This window comes from Lacerta agilis, chromosome 17 (assembly GCF_009819535.1).
Source record: "Lacerta agilis isolate rLacAgi1 chromosome 17, rLacAgi1.pri, whole genome shotgun sequence".
Classification (NCBI taxonomy): Eukaryota; Metazoa; Chordata; class Lepidosauria; order Squamata; family Lacertidae; genus Lacerta; species Lacerta agilis.
The window spans coordinates 28,991,532-29,014,245 of record NC_046328.1 but is presented as its reverse complement, the minus strand read 5'-3'; the positions used below and the strand labels follow the sequence as shown (position 1 = coordinate 29,014,245).

The window sequence follows — 22,714 nt, the reverse complement described above, 5'->3', positions numbered from 1 at the left end:
TTTTCTGTTTATCCACTCAATAGACATCCAGTGTTCTGTGGCTGCTGAATACTCCGTTCTGAGCCAGGAGCTGAAGATGACAAACCTCCCCTCAGTGTTTGTACCTCAGTAACTGATATTCAGAGGTAGACTGCCTCTGGACGTGGAGGTGCCATTCCTAACTATCATGGCTAATAAAGGAAGCTCTGCTGGATCAGGCCAAAGGTCTGTCTGTTTCCCTGCTGGTACTGTTTATTTCCTGGGATTTGGGGCATCTAGCCTCCAAACACAACTATTCTAGGTAGCCATGCAGAAGCCATCAACAAACCTATGGTTTGTACGTAGAAGTAGCAGCAGCAATAATAACAGAATACAGTACTGTATATCAAATATTAGTCCTAGTTAGAGCATGCCTATTGAAAACAATAGACATGACTACATGAGTTCTATTCATTTCAATGGGTCTGCTCTGAATATGGTTTAGTTGGATACAGGCCAACAATTCTTTTAAAAAAAATTATATGGCCAGCTATTTATGAAATTATCTAAGCTGTCTATAAAGGGAAATAAACCTAATACTTTTCTTTTTAAATGCAAAGCACAAAAATCAAATTAACACAAATCAAGAGGAATTAACAGCACAAAGCTTTCTAGCAAAGGCAGAAGAGTAGTTGTAGTGATTCTTTCTTGAATTTCTACAGCCAGCCATCAGGAAGATTCCTTAAGGCTGTTCACGAAGTGAAATAAGCATAATTAAAGAAACACCGCCAACACCCTAATAATTAAAACAAAACTAGTATAAATAACAGCACAGAATTGAAACAATTTGTTGCTCAGCGTAAAACTGCAGTGGAAGAGCGAAACCATAAGGTTTGTTTAAAAACACATTAAAACGGCCGAGGCGGAGGCCCATCTAATCTGCTTTTAAAGCTTTCTAAGCCAGAGTGAGTGTTGTAAGTCAATTACGCACCGTGTGAAAAAGTGCTTTCTTGTGTCTGCCCTGAATCTCTTGCCCAATCAATCAATTTCACTGGGATTATGATGCCCCCCGTTGCCCCAGCTTGGTCCAATATGTTGAGAGAATAACAAAAACTCCCTAGCCACTCTCCAAACCCAGCAGCTTCATTTTATAAACCTCTCATAGGTAAACAACAAGAAGTAGCAAGGGCCATATAAGAACATAAGAGCCGCCTGCTGGATCAGGCCAATGACCCGTCCAGTCCATCATCCTTTTCTCACAGTGGCCAACCAGATGCCTGTGGGAAGCCTCCAAGCAGGGTCCAGGCACCAGATCACTCTGCCCTCCTGTGCCATCCAGAAATTGGTACTCAGAAGCATTACTGCCTCCAGCTGGGCAGTGGCCTTTGAGAGATAGCTCCCCCCCCCAAAGCTGTCCAAATCCTCTTTTCAAGCCATCCATGTTGGTGGCCAATACAGACTCCTGTGGGCGTGAGTTCCACATGCTGTGCAACTATCCTGTTTTAAGTGTGACATGCCGGAATTACAGAAGCCGCCCCAGCTTCTGATTCCATCCTGGCATGTGCTGTTTTGGATCCCGTACTTCCAGAAGCACTGTGGTGGCAGATGGGTGGCGGTGGGCAGCCAGCGGCGTTGGCAGGAAAAGGTGCGTATCACCAGGATGGTGCAAGGTAGGGAGTGGTGGAACCCAAGAGAGAGAGCTGAGAGAGGGGGCCTCATCGAGGTCGTGTCCCGATTTGCCTCACCAGGATGTTGGAGGGTACAGTTCCATAATTTAACTCTGTGCTGTGTGAAGAAGGACTTTCTTTTCTCTGTCCTGATTCTTCCCACATTCAGCATACCTGAGTTTTAGCATCAAAAGAGAGGGAGAACAACTTTTCTCCACCCACTTTCCCCATGCCACGCATAGTTTTATAAACCTCCATAGTGTCACCTCTTAAGTGCCTGTTTCCTTGAAACTAAAAAGCCCTAAACCTTTCTTCGTAGAAAGAGGAGGAGAGAAATCCATGGAGGATAAGTCCATCGGTGACTATTAGCCACAATGGCTAAGTTCTCCCTCCGGTTTCGGGGGCAGTGTGAATCTGGATACCAGTTGTTGTGAACAGGGCTGTCCCATGGGGCAGACTTGAGGCAGTTGCCTCAGGCAGTGGAATCTCGCCTTCAAGGGAGCCTCCCTCACCGACCACCAGGCAAGTGAGGGGAAGCAGTGCTGGGGGCTTCCAGTGAGATCTCACAAGATTTCACAGAGCTCACAAGAGTTCCAGAATGTCTTGCCAGAAGCTGCTGCTGCTGCTGCTGCTGCTGCTGCCATGCAACCCTGGTAAGCGAGGCTTCAGCAGAGGGGCAGCAGCAACAGTGGGGCGGGCAGCATATTCCTGTTTCGCCTCAGGCAGCAAAATGGGATGAGCCACGCTAGCTGTGAATCACAAGTGGGGGGGGGTGTGAGAGTGTTGTTCTTGTGCTCAGTCCTGCTTTGGGGAACCCCATGAGGGCATCTGGCTGGAGGATATGGGCCTTTGACAGGCAGCCCTTTCCTACACCCAGAAAACTGGAACTGCAGAAGCTCATGAGAAGTAGGGTAGTGAAAGGCAGACCTTCCCTCCTTCGTTTCACCAAATGTTTATGGGGTTTAAATCCGTGTTAGCAACTGCACGTATTCAAACAGGGATTGGTAGTTATTCTGGATTGATGAATGGGGGAACAAAGGCGTGATTGTGCCTCTGTGTCATCGGTGCGGACGGGTGTCTAGAGGAAAAGGCATGTAATAGCTCCTGCAATTCTATTCTTGGGGCCGGGGCTGGAATCTATTTTTCAGCATCAGTAGGCGGTGGTGTGCGTGGGAAGGGGGGGAGGGAAAGGAAAGGGATGTTGCTGTCTCCCCTCTTGCAGAAAAGGAGTGAACAAGGAAGTGATGGGGAGGACAGAGAGAGCTCCTTTTGGAAACATGTTAGCCCAGAATTCTGGAAGTGAGAAGCTTGGAACACAGAAGTGACGTTTCTGGAATATCCTAGTATCGAAAGAGGGCCCTGTGCCTTTAGATTGACAATGGACTCCAGTCTCCCATAAACTCTGTGGACAAAATAAAAGCATGATTAATCTAATTTACGTACATACCGGTAATTTTTTATTTCCGTATCTTCTTTCAGTTCCTGATACACGTACTCTTCTTCTGCCACCAAGTCCAAACCTTCATTATCTTGTCTAGTCAACGCCTTTTCTAGACTGGCTCTGAGCACAATTCAAAGTGTGGTGCTGACTTTTAAAACCCTAAACGGCCTTGGGTCAGCCCTGTATACCTGAATGAGTGTCTCCATCCCATATCATTCAGCCAGGACACTGAGGTCTAGCTCCGAGGGCCTTCTGGCAGTTCCCTCGCTGCGAGAAGTGATGTTACAGGGAACCAGACAGAGGGCCTTCTCGGTAGTGGCGCCCGCCCTGTGGAACGCCCTCCCATCAGATGTCAAGGAGATAAATAACTATACAAGTTTTAGAATACATCTGAAGGCAGCCCTGTATTTGACGTTTTATTATGTTTTTGTATGTGTTGGACGCTGCCCAAAGTGGCTGAGGCAACCCGACAAGATGGACGGAGTATTATTATTATTATTATTATTATTATTATTATTATTATTATTTCACTAACACTCTGTCCCCTACCTTACAGGTACTGTCTTCCGCGCCATGTCACTCCTGTCTCAACTGAAGGCTTCGGCCTTGCTGATGGCCTTGTTCCTCCCTTCACCGCTGGCGACGGTGGGTGGCCATGGCGGCACACACGGCGTTGAGACAGCTTCCCCGGACGGGGGCAACCACACCGCCAAGTGCCAAGAGGCCACTGAGTGCCAGGAAGGTGTGATCCTGCCAGTGTGGTTCCCACAGAACCCCTCTGTGGGGGACAAGGTGGCAAGGGCCATTGTTTACTTTGTGGCTCTGATCTACATGTTCCTGGGCATGTCTATCATTGCTGACCGCTTCATGGCCTCCATAGAAGTCATCACCTCACAGGAGAAGGAGATCACCATCAAGAAACCCAACGGGGAGACCACCACCACCACCATCCGCATCTGGAATGAGACCGTCTCCAACTTGACCCTGATGGCACTGGGTTCCTCAGCCCCTGAGATCCTGCTCTCCATCATTGAGATTGTGGGCCATGGCTTCACCGCAGGAGACATGGGGCCCAGCACCATTGTCGGCAGTGCAGCCTTCAATATGTTTGTCATTATCGCCGTCTGCATCCATGTGGTCCCCGAGGGTGAGGTACGGCGCATCAAACACTTGCGGGTCTTCTTTGTCACCGCCGCCTGGAGCATCTTCGCCTATATCTGGCTATACCTCATCCTGGCCTGGTTCTCTCCCGGCATAGTGGAATTGTGGGAAGGTCTCCTCACCTTCCTCTTCTTCCCACTCTGTGTGCTCCAGGCTTGGGTGGCTGACAGAAGGCTCCTCTTCTACAAATATGTCCACAAGAAATACCGGGCGGACAAGGCCCGAGGCCTGATCATCGAGACCGAGGGTGATACTGGCTATCCAAAGCTGGACATGGAGATGGACAACTCTCTAAAGGAAGGATCCGAAGGTCTCGTGGAAGCAGGGAAGGACCAGGATGATGAAGCTCGCAGGGATATGGCCCGCACCTTGAGGGACCTCAAGCAGAAACACCCAGAAAAGGACATGGAGCAGCTTATCGAGATGGCCAACTATCACGTGCTAGTCCAACAGCAGAAGAGCCGGGCTTTCTACCGCATCCAGGCCACACGCATGATGATCGGAGCAGGAAATATCCTCAAGAAACATGCGGCAGACCAGGCCCGCAAAGCCGTTAGCATGCAGGAGGTGCGTGCGGAAGAAGACGAGTCCGTGACCAAAGTTGGCTTCGAGCCAGCACACTACCAGTGCTTCGAGAACTGCGGCTCGGTGGTGCTGACCGTGGCCCGGCGGGGAGGGGACCCAGCCTGCGTCACGCTGCGGGTGGATTTCCGCACGGAGGACGGGACGGCCAACGCCGGCTCAGACTACGAGTTTGCGGAGGGCACCTTGCTCTTCAAGCCAGGGGAAACCCACAAGGAAGTGCGGGTCGGAATCATTGATGACGACATTTTCGAGGAAGACGAGTATTTCTACGTCCACCTCAGTAACGTGCGGGCAGCTTGGGCCGAACCGGGCCCTGAGCCTCCCCCCAAAGCATGCCTCGGGCCTTCTAAGATGGCCACTGTCACAATCTTCGACGATGACCATGCCGGCATCTTCACCTTCGACGGGGCCTCCATGCGTGTGAGCGAGAGCGTGGGGGCTGTGCGCATCAAGGTGCTGAGGACCTCGGGGGCACGCGGGAGAGTGGCCATCCCCTTCCACACCATTGAGGGGACCGCTAAGGCCGGAGAGGACTATGAGGAGGTAGCCGGCAAAGTGGAGTTCCAGAATGATGAGACCATGTAAGAGACCAGGGAAGGCAGTTTGTTTTTGTCTTTGAAAAGGTTGGTGTGGGCACTGTGTACTGAAAACACGAGCAGGGATGCTGTGACCCACACAAGAGGGCCACACAACTGGATGGCTTTAAAAGAGGATGGGGGAGAGGGAGGAATAATAGAGCACGAGTCTACCAATGGCTGGTTAACCATGATGGCTATGGGGAGGCTGCCAGGAATCACAAGTGGGGAGTGGGTAGGTGCCGCCACACTAAAAGCCCCACTCCACTGTGTAGAATGGTCCTCCTGATAGGATGCCATCTGCAGGATGCCCTCTCCCGCAATACACAGTGACTGATTAGGTATATAATGCATGAGACCGGGGATGGTTCACCCATGAGGCAAGGTGAGGTGACCACCTCAGGCCACAGGATCCACAGGGGCAGGAGAGAGGGCCTCCAAGGAATTCATCACCCATTGCCTCTGTAGCAGTGGCAGTGACAGCTGCATCAAACTCATCGGAGGCCAAATCTGCCTCCTCCTCTGCAGCCATGGTGCCTCTACAGTGGCCTTTCGGTCAAAAGGAGGTGCTGCTTGGCTTCCTCCTGTCCCTAAGGAGGAAATGGCAGGGGCTGCCCTCTGCACCCACCTGGCATGTTTCAGCCCCCTCCCCAACCATGGCAGCCTTTGATTCCCATTTCAACCATAGGGGGAAGGTGGATTTATCCCCCCCCCCACCCTTTTCCTAATATAGATCTTCATTCACCCTTTTTTTCCCTAGCAGGAAGCACTATTTTGCAGTTTGCCTCAGGTGGCAAAGTATATTGGACTGGCCTTGGGCAAAATGATATTTTAGGTATCCTGGCCCCAGACTGCATACAGTAGTCTGTGGCTGTTACTGTTGTACGTTTTATTCCACTGGGTTGTTATCAAGCAAAATTGAGCCTTGACTGGAGTCCAATGAATGTTAGTGACTTGTTAGCATGTATAGCTAGGGCTCTGCAGCCCAATACCAGCACCTTGAACCTAGTCTAGTATAAAAGGTAAAAGTAAAGGGATCCCTGACCATTAGGTCCAGTCGCGGATGACTCTGGGGTTGTGGTGCTCATCTCGCTTTACTGGCCGAGGGAGCTGGCGTACAGCTTCCGGGTCATGTGGCCAGCATGACTAAGCTGCTTCTGGCGAACCAGAGCAGCGCACGGAAACACCGTTTACCTTCCTGCGGGAGTGGTACCTACTTATCTACTTGCACTTTGACATGCTTTCGAACTGCTAGGTTGGCAGGAGCAGGGACCGAACCACCAGAGCTCACCCCATCATGGGGATTCGAACCGCCGACCTTCTGATCGGCAAGCCCTAGGCTGTGGTTTAACCCACAGCGCCACCCGCATCCGTAGTCTAGTATAGGGTTGCCATATTTCAAAAATAAAGTTGTTGAGCTTTATTTTTTTTAAGGAGGAACGCACAATTTTGTTGAGCTATGGCAGCCCTGGTAGCTAAGTGGCAGTCAGAGATTGCTTTCCCCATTCCTCCCATCACACCTCCCCTCTGGAAAATGTCAACACAGCTCATTTCCCTCTTCCCAACCCCCCAACCCATTCTCCTCTAGCTCCTGAGATACAGTGGTTTGACGCAAGCAGAAATTCAGCTGCAGAGTGTTGCTTGGCTAGAGCTAAGAAATGGGAAACAGAATTAATTTTTTAAAGGGTACAGAGCCTGAGGACCCCCAGTTGTCAATAGATTACAACTCCCATCATCCCTGCCTGGGCATGCTGGCTGGTCCAACCGCACCTGGAGGACAGCAGATTCCCCACCCTGATTTAATAAATGGGAATAGCATGTTGAATGTCTGTTGCACATACCAGGTTTATGTTAAAAGGCATGGGAAGAGGCCGATGCTGGGGCAGGAGTGGCAAAGCTCGATAAAGGTGCTCTGTACATACTCAGTGGCACCCTTCCTTCATGATGCAACTTCCTTCATGGTGCAACATGAAAGAAAGGCACACACTGCCATAGGTCAGTGGTAGAGCATCTGAAATGCTGTTTTGAAAATGAGGTGCTGCCTTTATTAGACTCTCTCTCTCTCTTTTGGCCTGTGATGCCTGCTTTAACTGGCAGCCAATCCCTAGGGTTGCCAGGTCTGCTAGCAAAAAATAGCGGACGGGGGGGGGGTACAATTAAATAAAATTATATATTTTCTTACAAACATTTTAACACGTATTAGAATACCATTTCATCATAAAGCTTTTGAATTAAAAAAATGTCCACTATTTTGTGGAAAAAAATAGTGAACATAATGTGAAAAAGTGGACTGTCCACTCAAATAGTAGACACCTGGCAACCCAACCAATTCACGAGGTCTTGAGTAGACAGCAGTCTTTTCCCGTCACCTGCAATCGGAGGCTATTAACCTGGATAACACACCCATACCTTACAAGTGTGCTGGGATAAAAGGGACATTCTGTTTTTTTCATGCAAGACCTCGGCAGCCATTTTGAGTGCCACGATCTTGTGCACTCTCACCCCGAAAAGCTGCATTTTTTTCACAGCAAAAGCAAGGTGCAGGTCACGTGACTTTCATGGGGGCGTCTCCTGGAAGGCGTACGTCCCGGTTTTGCATCAGAAAAAGGCGTACGTCCCAGTTTTGCAGGGAAGGGCTCCATAGTTCGATGCTAGTTTTGCACGCAGAAGAAGGTCCCAGGGTTTCAACCCCTGGCATCTCCAGCTAGTCCTGAGAGACGCTTCCTGTCTGAAACCTTGGAGAGCCACTGCCAGTCAGTGCAGGCAGTTCTGAGCTAGATGAACCAGTGGTCCGACTCAGTAGAAGACTCTTTCTTAAGGACGTTCGCTATGAGTGGCAGGAGGTCCCAGGCTCCATCCCTCAGGAGCAGGCAGCATCCTGTGCTCACACATCCATCTCAGAAAATTATCTACTCATAATTGCTGCTCGGCTGCCTTGTCGCCAGCCTCCAACCAACACCACCACTCACCCCCAGCATCCCTCCGGCTTTGTCAGACACATGGAATTAATTTCTTGAAATCTTAATCTTTCACCCGTCAAGCTGTGCTGCAGCAACCTCCAGCTCCCAATTTGACAGGCTCTGACCTAATTGCACGAGAGGGGGAAAGTGGGGTGGCGGGGGGGAAAGAGCGGGACGTTTGGCCGACGGCACACGCGGGAGAGAGCGTGAAAGCACCCGTGCGTGGGGGCGAGCGGCTGGCAGGCCGTAAGCTGACGTGTGACGGAAATGGTGCAAGTGCGAGCAGATATAAATGGGTGCTGTGTGCCAATAGAGAGGAGCATGCAGGAGTTTGTGTGTGTGAGGGGAGGGTGGTGGCAGACAAAAGTGAGTGTGAGTGAAAATTTATGGGATGCGCATTTATGTGCTCCTTTGTGAACTAGCGGAGAGCAACGTTTCTTCCAGAGGAAAGCGGGTGGGAAATTACCTCACGGCAGTTGCTCTTCAAAATGGGGATGTGGTACCACAAGCCCTTGAGGCCTCTCTCTGGCCCTTGAATCTCTCCCTAAACTGCACCCTTCCCTGACCCCTTTGCACCCCACACCCTTGAGTGTTTTTGTCTGACTGGGATGTGTCCTTGAACTCTGCAAGAATGCTTCTTTGTTGTCTGGATAGAGAATAGAGAGAGGCGTCTGTGAGGGTACAGGTATGTGTGGAAACTAGCCTCCTATAAAAAGATAACATTGACATTCGTTGCTCCGCCCACCTTTGCCCTTGGCTCCACCCACCACTAACACATGGCCCTTGGAAAGTTGTCCAGAATGGAATACGGCCCCTGGGCTGAAAAACCTGCCCCGCTCTACAAACTCTCTCTCTCTCTCTCTCTCTCTCTCTCTCTCTCTCTCTCTCTCTCTTACACACACACACACACACACACACCATTTGCTCTATTAGTTTTAAAGGGTATGGCTTTTCTTTTCTTTTCGTGACAGCCTCACTCACAGAAATGGAAGCAGGCAAAGTTTTTATTCCACATAAAGATTTTGGGCCCTCCGGGTGTTACTGAACCACAACTCCCATCAGCCCCAGCAATGACAGGAGTTGTAGTTCAGCAACATCTGGAGGCCCAAGACTCTCCACACGCCTGTTTCATTGGAGTAAGAATTAGACCTGCTTAATTTACGTGTGCCAGGCAGCTTCTGTAAAAAGTGCAGGAGCCATCCCTGTAAAGGAGGTGGCAACTTTACCTCAGTTTTTTGAGGTATCAGTCAACTGGACGTTAAAGAAAATGCTATACCTATACCTATACCTATACCTATAATCTATACCTATACACAAAACCACAGCCTCAGAAGAATAAAGGTGACATGTGGAACTAACAAGCATAGCCGTTCCAGGGATATTACAACATTTTGCTATATTGCCACCTGTTCAAGTGATGGATTTATGAGACCCCCTGAAGGAAGATACTCAGAAGTGCCTCTAAGGATCGAGCCAGGAAACCAGCTCATAAGAGGATAAATTATGTGTTCTCTATCCCCTTAATAAAATCTACAGTAGAGAAACAGACACGAGGCTGTTTCAAGCTCAACATGATCGCAAGGGCGACAGCACCTGTCACTGAAGGGAACTTCAGCAAATCTGTTGCTGAGGATGTTGGGAAGGCAAGAGGTTAAGACAGCCCAGTCAGAAAAAAAACCGCTCTTCTGTACTTACATACCGCTAGAAAATATAGCTGTGGCATGCATTTGATCAGATTTGTTGTTCTGACGCAAATGCGGCAGAGTTTGGGGATATGTCTCCGTGTCAGTGAGACCTGAATCTTAAGAGACGAAAGGGTGGCTTGGCTTCCACCCCCTTGGCAGCCCTATAGCATTGACGTACCCACATATATTCCCATCCCATTAGTACCAAGCCGTCTCTTTGTGTTTGTAATTAGGGAACTAAAAACAGATGGCATCAAGCGAGGCTCCGGCTGCTAGGCTCCGCTTAGCGTACCCGGAGTGTGTGTGCATGTGTGTGTGTTGTGCCACAGCTTGGCGAGAGCGAAGCCATGGGGTCATGCATAAGCAGGGATGAGCTCGAAGGAGCAGGAGGTGGGGAGGGTTGCTAACTTCTCCCTGCTGGCCCCGCTCCTCTGTGCAGAGGGGGCCGGTTCTGGGGCAGAAGGCAGGGGCCCCAATGGCAGGTGGAGCCCGAATGGATGACAGGCAGTGCCTGGGTGCATAGCTGTCAAGTCTCCCTTTTTTGCGGGAAACTCCCTTATTCCAAGCCGTTTCCCGCTGCTATCCCTTATTGTTGATATCCCTTAAATTTCCCTTATTTCCGGGAAGGAGAGTTGGAGTCCGGGGACTCCTTGGGTCCCTGCCTTTCTCAGCCCTGCCTGCCTGCCTGCCTGCCTGCCTGCCTGCCTGCCTGCCTGCCTCAGAGGACTGTTGTGGGGATTAAATGAGGACTAGGACCAGGGAGCTCCTTGGAGAAAAAGGTGGAATATAAATACCTAATAACAAACAGACAGACAGGCAGATATATAAAGAAGAAGATAAAATAGACGAATGTTTCTCGGCAACAGGTGCTCCGATTAAGCATTGCTGCCCCTAACTGGAGGCAGAGCAGAGCCAACCTGGCCAGAAGCCATCAGTGGTCCTCTCCTCCTGCATGAATTTGCCTAATCCTTTTCTAAAGCCATCCAAGTTGGTGGCCATCACTGCTCCCTGTGGCAGGGAGTTCCAGAGGTTAACCGTGTGCTGCGTGAATAAGTGCTTTCTTTTCTCTGCCCTGATTTCTCCTTCCTGGGAGCTCTTTCCTGGGTTAAATTAAGTTGTAGCCTGGGGTGATTACCGCGGCGTGGACTGTCCCTGAGAACTGTAGACTGTCCCCAGGACAGGTGAGGGTGCTGATCCCTTATTTTCAAATCCAAAACTTGACAGCTATTCCTGGGTGTGAGTTCTGCACACCCAGATCCCGTGCTAAGATTTGGGTGGGGGTGGTCCAAGCTTCTCTCTCTCTCTCTCTCTCTCTCTCTCTCTCTCCATAATTGACCAGCGGTGGCTGGGGCCCATCAGGGCTGTTAGGGCAGAAGCGAGGGAGCCCACCAGTAGGTGGCACCAGAGCCAACGGCAGGCGGAGCCAAATAATTTTAGGTTTCTCCCCCATCCTCTCCTTGCTGATTACTACAAGGGGCAAAGCTGAGACTACGGAGAAGGAAGCTGCCAGGCAGGGCCACCTGCTGGACTGGGTGCAAGGAAGAGGGCAGGCAGGCCGGGGCTCACTGACGGCAATTTGAGGTTGGCGAGGCAGTGCCTCGTTCTCCCTAATGCACCGGCCTCCGCTGCGTGTGACTTTTAATGGCTGCCTGCTATGCCGAAATTAAGCCAAGGAGTGCTTTCCCTGTTGCTTCACTTCTGTGCCAAAGAAAATATAGGCTTATTAAATTTCCATTTGCTGGGCTACGAGCAAGGCCAAGGCCAGGCCCAGGACAGGGGGGAAGCGGGAATCGGGCAGTACCTTGGGAAGATCGTTTCCTGCATTAGTCTGCCTGCTCCAGGGAACCCATTATTTTCTCCCTCGTCCCCAGGAGATACATCGAAATTAAAATTATTGACGATGAGGAGTACGAGAAAAACAAGAACTTCCACCTGGAGCTGGGGCCACCAGAACTGCTGGACACAGGTCCACGGCATGGTAAGGGAAAGATGGGGAAACCTGGTGTGTGTGTGTGTGTTGTTGTTGTTTTAGTTTGTATTATGTGATATATGTTTGTGTTGTTATATTGTAAACCGCCCTGTGATCCTTGGATGAAGGGTGGCATAGAAATTTAATAAATAATAATAATAATATGATTTGCAGGAGAGACATCCTAAGATACTTGATGGGCAGGGTGGGACGTGGGGTGGGCTACTCAGGGATGAGGAACCTCGGACTTGGACGGGACGGGGCGGCGCAAATGTGGTTCTCCAGGTCTTGCAAGCCTGCTGTACCAAGGTCAGGTTCACATTCATTGCTCCGCCCACTTTTGCCTTTGGTCCCACCCACCACTGGCTTGTGGCCCCTGGAAAGTTGCCCAGAAGGGAATGCGGCCCTCAGGCTGAAGAAGGTTCCCTTCCCCTGAGCTTATGGCAGAAAGACATAAGGAAGACATGGTACTAGAGGAGCCCTTTATTTGTAGGGTTGTGTAATCCAAGATAAGTTTAAAGATAAGGAACTCTCAGAAGAGAGAGAAGTTGTCCACCCACAGGGAGTGAGCAGCAGCCAGTCAGCAGACTAAGCAGGCACAAAGGTCATTGGCTCACACTCTTCCCTAGAATCATAGAATCGTAGAGTTGGAAGGAACCCTGAGGATCATCCAGTCCAACCCCCTGCAGAAATGAAAAGTGTTGGGTTTTTTTTCCAGATTATAGTCACCCTGTCTAAATTCGCATTGTCCACATCATACATGTAAAACACTCTGTCCCCCACCCCCAAATAATCCTGGGAACTGTAGTTTACCCCCCACAGAGCTGCAATTCCCAGCACCAAGCTCCAGTTCCCAGGACTCTTAGCGGGAAGTCATGTGCTTTAAATGTATGGCGTGCACACAGTTGAAATTAACACAGCCCTAATTAATGCGAAACCCTGTCCTCTTTTTGGGTGACGCTCAAACGATTGCAGGGTGATTCAACTCCAAGAGCAACATTTAACTAACTTGCCGAATTGGTGGGGGGAAGGCTTTGCCTCCAGGGTTCTATGATCCTTGCTTTTTAAAAAGAAAGAAAAGAGGGGAGCACAAAGAGAGATTGCCAACTTCTTTTCCTACTTCTGCTCCCCAGCTTTTAAACAGTAGGCAGGCAGGTAGAAGTTTAGCAGGTGGTGGTTTTCATGAAAGTGATAATAAAAGCTTCAGCTTCTGCATGCCAGGCTGCTGTTTCAAAGGCAGAGGGGCCAAATTGTTAGGAAAGCGGGCAACTTTGGGTCATTAAGGAGATGGATTGAGGCAACTGGGTGACAGAGGAGGTTAGATAGTTGGAAAGAGGATCCTGGAGACTGGCAGAGAGGAGATGTTGGGATTCCAGCCTCTCCCTATGTGCCTGTTTTCTCCCCAATCCCACCCCAGGTGACTCCAATGAAAACCGCCTGCCTAACGGAGAAGAGGAAGCAATTGCCAAGATGGGGTGTCCTAGCCTTGGAGAGAACCCCAAACTTGAAGTTGTTATTGAGGAATCTTACGAATTCAAGGTAAAAAGACACTCTCTCACCTGGCACTCCCTAGCACGAAAGACTTTTCAGTCACAATCCCCCTCCTCACACCTCAGCATCCTCCACCACCCCTCCCAGTGGTGGCTGGTGCCCATTGGGACTGGTAGGGTAGAAGGCAAGGAGCCCACCAGTAGGTGGCAGCAGAGCCAATAACAGGCAGAACCAAATAATTCTAGCTTTGCCCTCCTCCTCCTCCCTGCTGAGTTCTACAAAGTTGAGACTAAAGAGGAGGAAGCTGCCAGCAAATGCTATCCCTTGGACTGATTGTAAGCAAAGAGATAGACAAGTGTGGGTGGACTGAGCTTGGTGCGGCGGTGCCCCATTTGTCCTAGTGTGCCAACCTTCAATTTGCCCCATCCATTATTTTTTTAAACAAACAAGATTATTTGCAGTTTGGAAAGTGACAGGGAAATGCGATGAAAAGTGTGGGATGAACGAATGACTAACAGGAAGATGTTTAAACAGTCCGCAAGCAAGGTGGGTGCCCATTGTCGTATAACTACCCCATTAACAAATCAGAACAAACGCTCAGCAAAGACCGGACATAGTCTGGCCACTGAGCAAGCAAACCAGGATGAATGCTTAATAAAAAATGTTGTCTTGAAAGAACCCTTGGGATTTTGAATAAGGAACCAAATCAGGAACCAGCTCCTTGCCCATAAACAGAGGCTGAGAATCCCCCGGAATAAGGACCTGAAGTTTGAACATTTCTGTTTCCCCACCCCCTCAACCCCTGCCATGGACTTTTGGGCCACCACAAAACACCCAACCCTGCCAACTGTGAGTCTGCCCCCTACAAAACGCCCTCGCATCTCGTTCACCCTCCAAGCCTTACGTGTTTTTCACAATCTGTTATTGAGTGTGATGTCCCTGTGTCAGTTATCATCTCATCCCTATGCACTCAATAGATCACTGCCCTCTGCAGGTGAGGGCTTCCTGCAGATATCACCTTGTCTGGACTTCCATTCCACACAATGCAGGAATTGTGCCTTTGGTATCGTGGCACTTTACTTACCTTTTGGAATTCCCTCTCTTTGAATATATATAAGTTAATAATAACAAATTTATTTCTGAGGTGGGCAAACGTCCGTCCTGGTTCTTTATTATAAACAGAATTGTTTCCTTTGAATCTGTCTCCCAGTTTCTCACGCCACCTTTTGCTCCAGTGCCCTTGTCATCATGGCTGGTTAGGCAGATGGCAGGGTGGCACGGTGCCCAAAGATGCAATGACATTTCCCACGCCATCCCTGACCACGGGTGCTGAAGAGCCAAGAGGAGGAGGATAGCAATACTGGTGGTGGAAAGGGGTCGGCGCAGGGGTGAAGTTCCATAGGGACTAGCCCCTTCTGCCCTTTTAAAGTTCTCACCTCCTCACACCCCTCTTTTCCAGAGCACTGTGGACAAATTAATAAAGAAGACCAACTTGGCCCTCGTCGTCGGCAGCAGCAGCTGGAGAGAGCAGTTTGTTAGCGCCGTAACCGTCAGCGCTGGTAAGAAAGAAGATGGACTTGGGACAGAGGGTGAATGTTGGGACAGAGGGTGTAGTCAATTTCTGGACACCACAGATAGCTGCTTCCAGTCACCAGCCACAACACGCTCAGACGTGTATAGCCTCATCCCTGTGGAAGGCATTTTGATGAGAAAAATAAGAAAAGGGGGAAAAGACAGCAGGTCTCTGCCTCAAAGAACTTTTCATTCTCCCCACCCCCTTGCCACTTTGTGATTATTATTTTTAATTCTCAGGAAACTTAACAAGTTACAGTTCCCAGGATTCTTTGGGAGAAGCCATGAGCTTTAAATGTATGGGTTCGATTGACCTTTGGGTAACTTAAAATGGCAGCGAGCCACCGTGGATGGGAGCAGAGCTTGGCTCTCATTCGAAAGCGGCACAGCCACCTGCCACTGAAAAGCACCCATGGGAAGATGGCAAATGGCAGTGCAGCTGGGTCAGGCCCCCAAGGCCCCCTCACCTGGCCCCTGGGGCCCTCAGCAATTGTCTGCCTTGGCTAGCTACTGTTGCTGGGCCTGCTCTCCTCACCACCATAAGAGATTTCCTTGCCCCATTTGAAATTCCTTAACTGCCTGCCCGCTCCCTACACTCACATGAGGTAAGCAAAAAGGAGGCTAGAAGAAAGACTAGGAGCTGTGGGGAGGTTCGCTAAGGTGGATTAATAGGCGTCGCTATTAATTCAAGGTGTCTCTCTGTGCTCCTTCCCTCCAGGTGACGACGAGGATGACGACTCTGGCGAGGAGCGCCTCCCCTCTTGCTTCGACTACATCATGCACTTCCTGACGGTTTTCTGGAAAGTTCTGTTTGCCTTCGTGCCGCCAACCGAATACTGGTGCGGCTGGGCCTGCTTCTTCGTCTCCATCTGCCTCATCGGAGTCCTCACCGCCCTCACCGGAGACCTGGCCGCCCACTTTGGCTGCACCATCGGCCTCAAAGACTCTGTCACAGCCGTGGTTTTCGTGGCCCTGGGCACCTCCGTGCCTGGTCAGTGAGGGGCGGCAAGCGGGGAAGATCGTATCAGGGTCAGGAGTGACCTCAGTGAGGGGAAGGGTGGAACCGCCACAGGGCAAATTGTATTTTATGGTCAAAACAAAATAAAAAATTCCTTCCAGTGGCACCTTAGAGACCAACCAAGTTTGTTCTTGGTATGAGCTTTCGTGTGTGCATGCTCATACCAAGAACAAACTTAGTTGGTCTCTAAAGTGCTACTGGAAGGAATTTTTTTTTTTTTTGACTATGGCAGACCAACACGGCTACCTTTATTTTATGGGTTCTCTTGGCCCTGATCAGCTGGGAGGAATCAAGGTTTCTTCCCTCTTCCTGTCCTGAAAAGCTTTGCCTATTTAAAATTGTTGTAAAGGCACACTAGCCAGGCCAGTTAAAAACAAAACAAGCCACCAAACTATCCCGAAATAGGCATCACATTGCTTAATGTAATCTGGGTATCTGAAAGGTTGGCTCACTCCCCACAGACCACCCCTGGGGAGAAATCGGCAGAGGGGCCTTCTTGGGAGCTCCCCTGCCCTCAGATGTTCAAGGAGGAAGTAGGGGAAGGTCCGAGAGAAGGGCTTTCTCTGTGGTAGCCCCCAAGCTGTTTCATTCCCTCCCCAGAGGTAAATCCCTCATTGTGCAACTTCTATCATGTGCTGAGGAAATACCTGAACACACAGTCTTGGCCTCTGGCGTAGGGACCTTGTGGATGAGGTGTGGGTAAGAAGCTGAATGGATAATAATAATAATAATAATAATAATAATAATAATAATAATAAACGGTAATTGCTGCCACCATGGGCTCATTCGGGGGGACAGGCAGGATATAAATTGAATAAATAAAATGAAATAAAAGGATATTAGTTAATTTGGGGCTTGAAGAGACCTTTGGCCTATCCCAAGGCAACAGAGATATTATCATTATTATTAGCCAGGGGTCCCCAAGCTAAGGCCCGGGGGCCGGATGCGGCCCAATCGCCTTCTCAATCCGGCCCGCACACGGTCCGGGAATCAGCATGTTTTTATATGAGTAGAATGTGTCCTTTTATTTAAAATGCATCTCTGGGTTATTTGTGGGGCCTGCCTGGTGTTTTTATATGAGTAGAATGTGTGCTTTTATTTAAAATGCATCTCTGGGTTATTTGTGGGGCATAGGAATTTGTTCATTATTTTTTTCAAAATATAGTCTGGCCCCCCACAAGGTCTGAGAGACAGTGGACCGGCCCCCTGCTGAAAAAGTTTGCTGACCCCTGTTATTAGCCTTTGTTGCCTTGGGTTAGACCAAAGGTCTCTAAAAACACACATACAATCTCTAACAAGTCCAGGGCAGGGCAAACAAAGGACTTCAATAATTTTAACAAATACAACATTGAAATCAGCTAAAAGAGATCACAGTCAAGAAAGCATCCAGTCTCTCCTTTAACAATTTTTTTTACTGATTTTCAACAAATTATTTTTTTTTTTTTAAAAATCTATTAAAGAAGCCTCTGGGTGGTGGATAGACTTTCCTGCTTTCTTGACTGCAATCAAAGAAGCAGGGAGGTCTGTTTGCCATCCATACACTTAACAGCATAAGAAGCAGAGTGTGACAAGGCAATGACTTTCCAGGATGGTTTGTCTCACAGCACTCTTTACATAGACTTTGTATTTTTAACTGTCAACAGCTTATAGCCATTGATAGCCTTAATTTGCCTAATTCTACAATCGAACACACACACACACACACACACACACACACACACACACACACACACACAGTGAGCCTCTCCTAGTTACCTGGGAATAAGCCCCATTGAACTCAGCAAGACATACATCAGGGCAGACACGTATAGGATTGCACTGTAGGGTACAAATATGCTTTAATCATAAACCAGAGCAATCCTATAAATCATAGCGGGGTACCGTTTGCCAGACCGAGGGCCGCATTGGCCTTTGGGCAGCCTTCTGAGGGCCACATGAGGTGGGTGGAGCCAGAGGCAAAAGTGGGTGTTACCACCTTCCGCCTCTCTGTCCCTGCCCAAAGTTAAGTATTTTATTTTGCCTTCTAGTTTATTATGTACTAAAAACCCATATAATTCCATCAGCCCAGAATAAAAGGGCAAAGAGGGGAGAGGAAAAAAGGCATTTATGCCTCGAGGAAGAAAATGGATGTTTTTAGCTCTGCAGTCCTACAGACAGATCAGAGCTTTTTCTTCAGATCTAGACTCTGGCCAGCCCACTTTTTCTACTATACTGCAGAGGTAGGGAACCCACAAACCTTTAATTTGTCCCCAGAGGAGCTGCTTTTGCAAAGTGCTTCCCCTCGAACTAGCAAGATAAATTATTGGAAGGTAAGTCATAGAATCATAGAGTTGGAAGGGACCATGAGGATTATCCAGTCCAAGCCCCTGCAATTCTGGAATCTTTTGCCCAATGTAAGGCTTGAACCCACAGCTCTGAGATCAAGAGTCTTGTGGGCTATCTCATTGCTTTAATTTGTTAATATTGGCAGCTAGGAACCTCAATCAGTTGTCCCGATAATGAAAGTCGTTGTGGGCTGATGGGAGATGGAGGGCCAAAAGTTCCCCATCACTGGATTTCTGGCGTGCACACACACCAGGGGCTCTAACAAATCCTAAACCTGCTCTTGCTATTTAGGGTAAGCAGAGCGGGGGCGAGCCTTGGGTCCATATTAATGGCTCGGGATGAAAGAGCAGGAGACTCTCACGTCTCAGAACATGTGGCCGACAAAGCCAGAGGCGACGGCAAGAGGATTGTCGGGGAAGAGAGGCGGCTGTATTTAACAGGCAGTCTGGAGAACAGGATTAGAAAGGAGAAAACTTGCCGTCTTGATGAGCTGGTGGAGAAATGATGATAAGGCTAAATCTCATATTGAGAGAGAGGGAGAGCGGGGAGCTAACCCTGCAAAGTGCTTAAATGCCCAAATATATATTACGTCACAAAGAATGAAGGGTTCTGGAGAGGATTGGGAGTACGATTGCGCGGCAGCGTAATACAGATTTTTGCTTATATTTTATTTTGCAGACTTTTTTTAAGGCTTGACAAGGGGGAAAATGGAGACATTAGTTTTGGGAGATTTGCTTCCTGCTCGAACAATTTGTTCTGATTTCGCAGTGTCCTGGGAAGTTGTAGGGTTGCTGTACCCGTAGCAGTGCCGGATTTAGGACGGTGTGGGTGGTTAGCCGAGGGGGCACAAAATGATGATGATAAAACCTACATTAATACGGGAGGGGCACCAATCTTGTCCTTGCTCTGGGCACTAGGGTGCCATGTTACAAAAGTCTGCCCTGCCCTTAGCTTCCCAAAATTCTGACACACTTACTCACCCCTTAGATGAGAAATGGAGAATACTAGCATCGAAAAGTGGCCCTCCAAGCTCTGTCTGGCCCTCCAGTTGCCCTAGGCTGCATCCCACTCACCAGCCCTGATCTGCACTTTCCTTGAGGGCTTTTGCCTGCCTTGAATGGGTCCTCATATGGCAGGAGCATAGGAAACTGTCTTCTACCAAGTCGAAATACTTGTTCGCCTAGCTCTGGGTTTCCCAGACTTGAGTCTCCAGCTGTTTTTGAGCTACAACTCCTGTCATCCCTGACCACTGGTCCTGCTAGCTAGGGATGATGGGAGTTGTAGTCCAAAAACAGCTGGAGACCCATGTTTGGGAATCCCTGGATTAGACAATACCCTGTGTGAGCCTCAATGTGGTTGGAAGGAAGCATGGCCGTAGCTCAGTGTGAGAGTATCTATTTTGCAACCGCCTTCTGCCCTTTTGTCTCTGCAGATACCTTCGCCAGCAAAGTTGCAGCCATCCAAGACCAGCATGCCGATGCCTCCATTGGGAATGTGACGGGCAGCAACGCAGTCAACGTCTTCCTGGGCATTGGGGTGGCCTGGACTATTGCAGCCGGATACTGGGCCAGCAAAGGCCAGCCCTTTCGCGTGAAGCCTGGCAACCTGGCCTTCTCGGTCACCCTCTTCACCATCTTCGCCTTCTTCAGCATTGCGGTGTTAATGTACCGGCGCCGCCCACCCATCGGCGGAGAACTGGGCGGTCCCCGAACCCCCAAAATCCTGGCAACCCTCCTCTTCCTGAGCCTATGGCTGGTCTACATCCTCCTGGCTGCCCTGGAAGCCTACTGCCACATTAAGGGCTTCTGAGAGACAAGCGCAGACTGGGAGATCCGCTTTCGGGCTTGGGCTGGGGGAGGCCCCTGTCCAAACCTTGGGAAACTGATCCCTGGGGGTGGAGGGGGAGAAAGGAAAAGGCAAACCCTCCCTCCCCAAGTTGGGAGACCCCTTTTTTCTCAAGCACATGAGAACACCTTCACTTCCACAACGGTTCAGTGAAGACTTTGGCCGACGCCAGCCATGCGGTCTAGTACTGTAATGACTAAGGTGGTAACAAAAACAGGACAAAGCTACAGGGTCGAATTCTGGCCAAGGCTTCTGCGAAGGACTGATGGCAGAGTTGCCCGCCTCCGTTTGGAGAGAGAAAATGCCAAGCTATTAAGAACCCTGATTTTACACACATCTTAGGGGTGCGACAGATTCAAGGGAGGCTGAGCCAGGGCATATAGGCCACCCCCTTCCACACTGACCTGGGTGAATTAGTAGCCTCAGAAAACAGTGGGATGGGGGGGGATATTGACCAGCCCTGCCAATTATTCTTATCCTTGCAAGTACTGAAGGACCAGTTAGTTGGACACAACTGTCCTTCCCCTTGCAAGCCTGGCCACAGTTTCTTGCAGCGACAGAGAGGGGGCGCTCTTTGCATTCCAGTGGATGGTAATGTAATGATGTCAGCAAAAGTGGAATTTTAGTTGCAAATCAAGGTTTGTGCTATCTCCCTCCTGTTCCTGGCCAAATGATCCTAAGAAGGGTGGGGGCAGAGAGAGAGAGAATAGATAGAAGGGGAGAAGGAGCCTAATCAGCCAGTTTACCATGTTCCAAGCACAGTCAATACCCTCCGAAAAACCTGCACTCTTTACAAACTCCCCAGAACAGCACAAAAATCTCGAAACAGCAAAAAACAGAAATATAGCTAGATCTAGGATAGCTGCTTTCCCCTCCCTTCCTCTTTCACGGCACAGCGCTCCCCCTTCCCAAATTAACACTTCCCCCACATTAGTATTCGACTCCCTTTTTCTGTACAGAACTCAGATTTCTATTTAGTTGAGTTTATTTTACTTACAAGGGGGGAAGCCCCCCAGAAATTATTTTATTTTTATTTAAAAAGAAAACCCACAGACCTCCAACACCCATGCAATTGTCTGCCCCTTCTCTGTCCCTTAATGTGGACACCCCCTCCTTCTGTCCAGACGCCATGGCCGCTGCGCATGGTGCTTCCCTCCTCTCTGGGAGGGGGCCCCCGACATTGGTACGTCCCATGCCTCAGTTTGCATGGTGGCCCCTGTGACCCCGACCCATACAATCTTGTGTGTCTGTAAGTCACTCTGGTGTCTATGCTTGCCGTTCGTCTTTTGCACCAGTGCCTGCCTGTTGCTCGTGCCTGCTGTCTGGTTTTCCAAAAAACCAAAAAATGTGCCCTTCCTCTTATGTCCTGTTGCCTGCGCTACCTTGGATTTGTGTTGTGTTGTGTGTGTTTTCTAAAAAACAAAACAAAAAAAACCACCTATTCAAAACTTATTCGAGAAAGCTGTGCATTTTTAAATATATATATATGTGTGTGTGTATCATCCTATTTAGAAAAAAAACCAGCATTTCCCAAACTTGGGTCTAAGGTTCCCCGCAAGCAGGACAAATGGTCTTATCCACTTCAATTGTCTTTATGGACTTCCAACATGCAAGAGGATGGTCACAGAGGAAATGGTGGCCTAACCCAGCTGGACTTTGCTTATCCCACTCTTTTCTGTTGCTGGATTTACAGGATCCCGAAAGCTTAAGGTACTCCTGTTGTTGAGACTCAAGGAGGTGTGGCTTAGCTTCTGACTAGGTGTTTTGGACAGGTGCACATCCTTCATTTTCTCCCTCCCAAGTGTGCCAGGTGGAGTGCAAATTATACTAAGGCTACATGACTTGAAACACAGCAAGGTTGCTCCCTGCTATGTTTCAAGTCACTTTCTTACACAGCTGTATGGCGAGAGAGTGGGGGATGACTTTGCGCCATACCCATTATCTGGTTTGTTTCCCTGCACCAAACTCCAATGTTCTCATCTGCATACGTGCAAAAGCTGCCTGAATGCTACACACCTCAGCTTAGCTGTGGCTTCGGTTTTCTAACTGGACGTAAACCACAGGATACAGAGGAACTGTGGTTAACATCATGAGTAAAGGTAAAGGGACCCAACTGTTAGGTCCAGTCGCGGGCGACTCTGGGGTTGTGGCGCTCATCTCACTTTTTGGCCGAGGGAGCTGGTGTACAGCTTCCGGGTCATGTGGCCAGCATGACTAAGCCACTTCTGGCGAACCAGAGCAGTGCACGGAAATGCTGTTTACCTTCCTGCTGGAGCTGTACCTATTTATCTACCTGCACTTTTTGGGGTGCTTTCCAACAGCAAGGTGGGCAGGAGCTGGGACAGAGCAAGAGGAGCTCACCTCGTCACGTGGATTCGAACCGCCAACCTTCTGATTGGCAAGCCCTAGGCTTTGGTTTAACCGACAGCGCCACCTGTGTCCCTTATCCTTAAGATGTAGTG

General features: G+C 49.4%; 1 protein-coding gene across 1 annotated transcript; it reads left to right on the top strand.

Moving 5' to 3' along the window:
- Positions 1 to 3,625: 3,625 nt before the first annotated feature.
- LOC117038840 (sodium/calcium exchanger 1-like) lies at positions 3,626 to 21,584 on the top strand. The gene is made up of 6 exons (XM_033135785.1): positions 3,626 to 5,393; positions 11,904 to 12,010; positions 13,419 to 13,540; positions 14,952 to 15,051; positions 15,783 to 16,055; positions 19,840 to 21,584. The coding sequence occupies exons 1-6, from the start codon at positions 3,640 to 3,642 to the stop codon at positions 20,214 to 20,216; spliced, it is 2,733 nt and encodes a 910-aa protein (XP_032991676.1). The 5' UTR covers positions 3,626 to 3,639; the 3' UTR covers positions 20,217 to 21,584.
- The last annotated feature ends 1,130 nt before the right edge of the window (positions 21,585 to 22,714 follow it).

What these genes read in the sequence shown, in the direction of transcription:
- LOC117038840 (XM_033135785.1), top strand. Translation starts at nt 3,640, where the DNA reads ATGTCACTCCTGTCTCAACTGAAGGCTTCGGCCTTGCTGATGGCCTTG. An exon ending in TTCCAGAATGATGAGACCAT is followed by an intron (nt 5,394 to 11,903) that starts GTAAGAGACCAG and finishes CCTCGTCCCCAG; the next exon opens with GAGATACATCGAAATTAAAA. An exon ending in GGACACAGGTCCACGGCATG is followed by an intron (nt 12,011 to 13,418) that starts GTAAGGGAAAGA and finishes ATCCCACCCCAG; the next exon opens with GTGACTCCAATGAAAACCGC.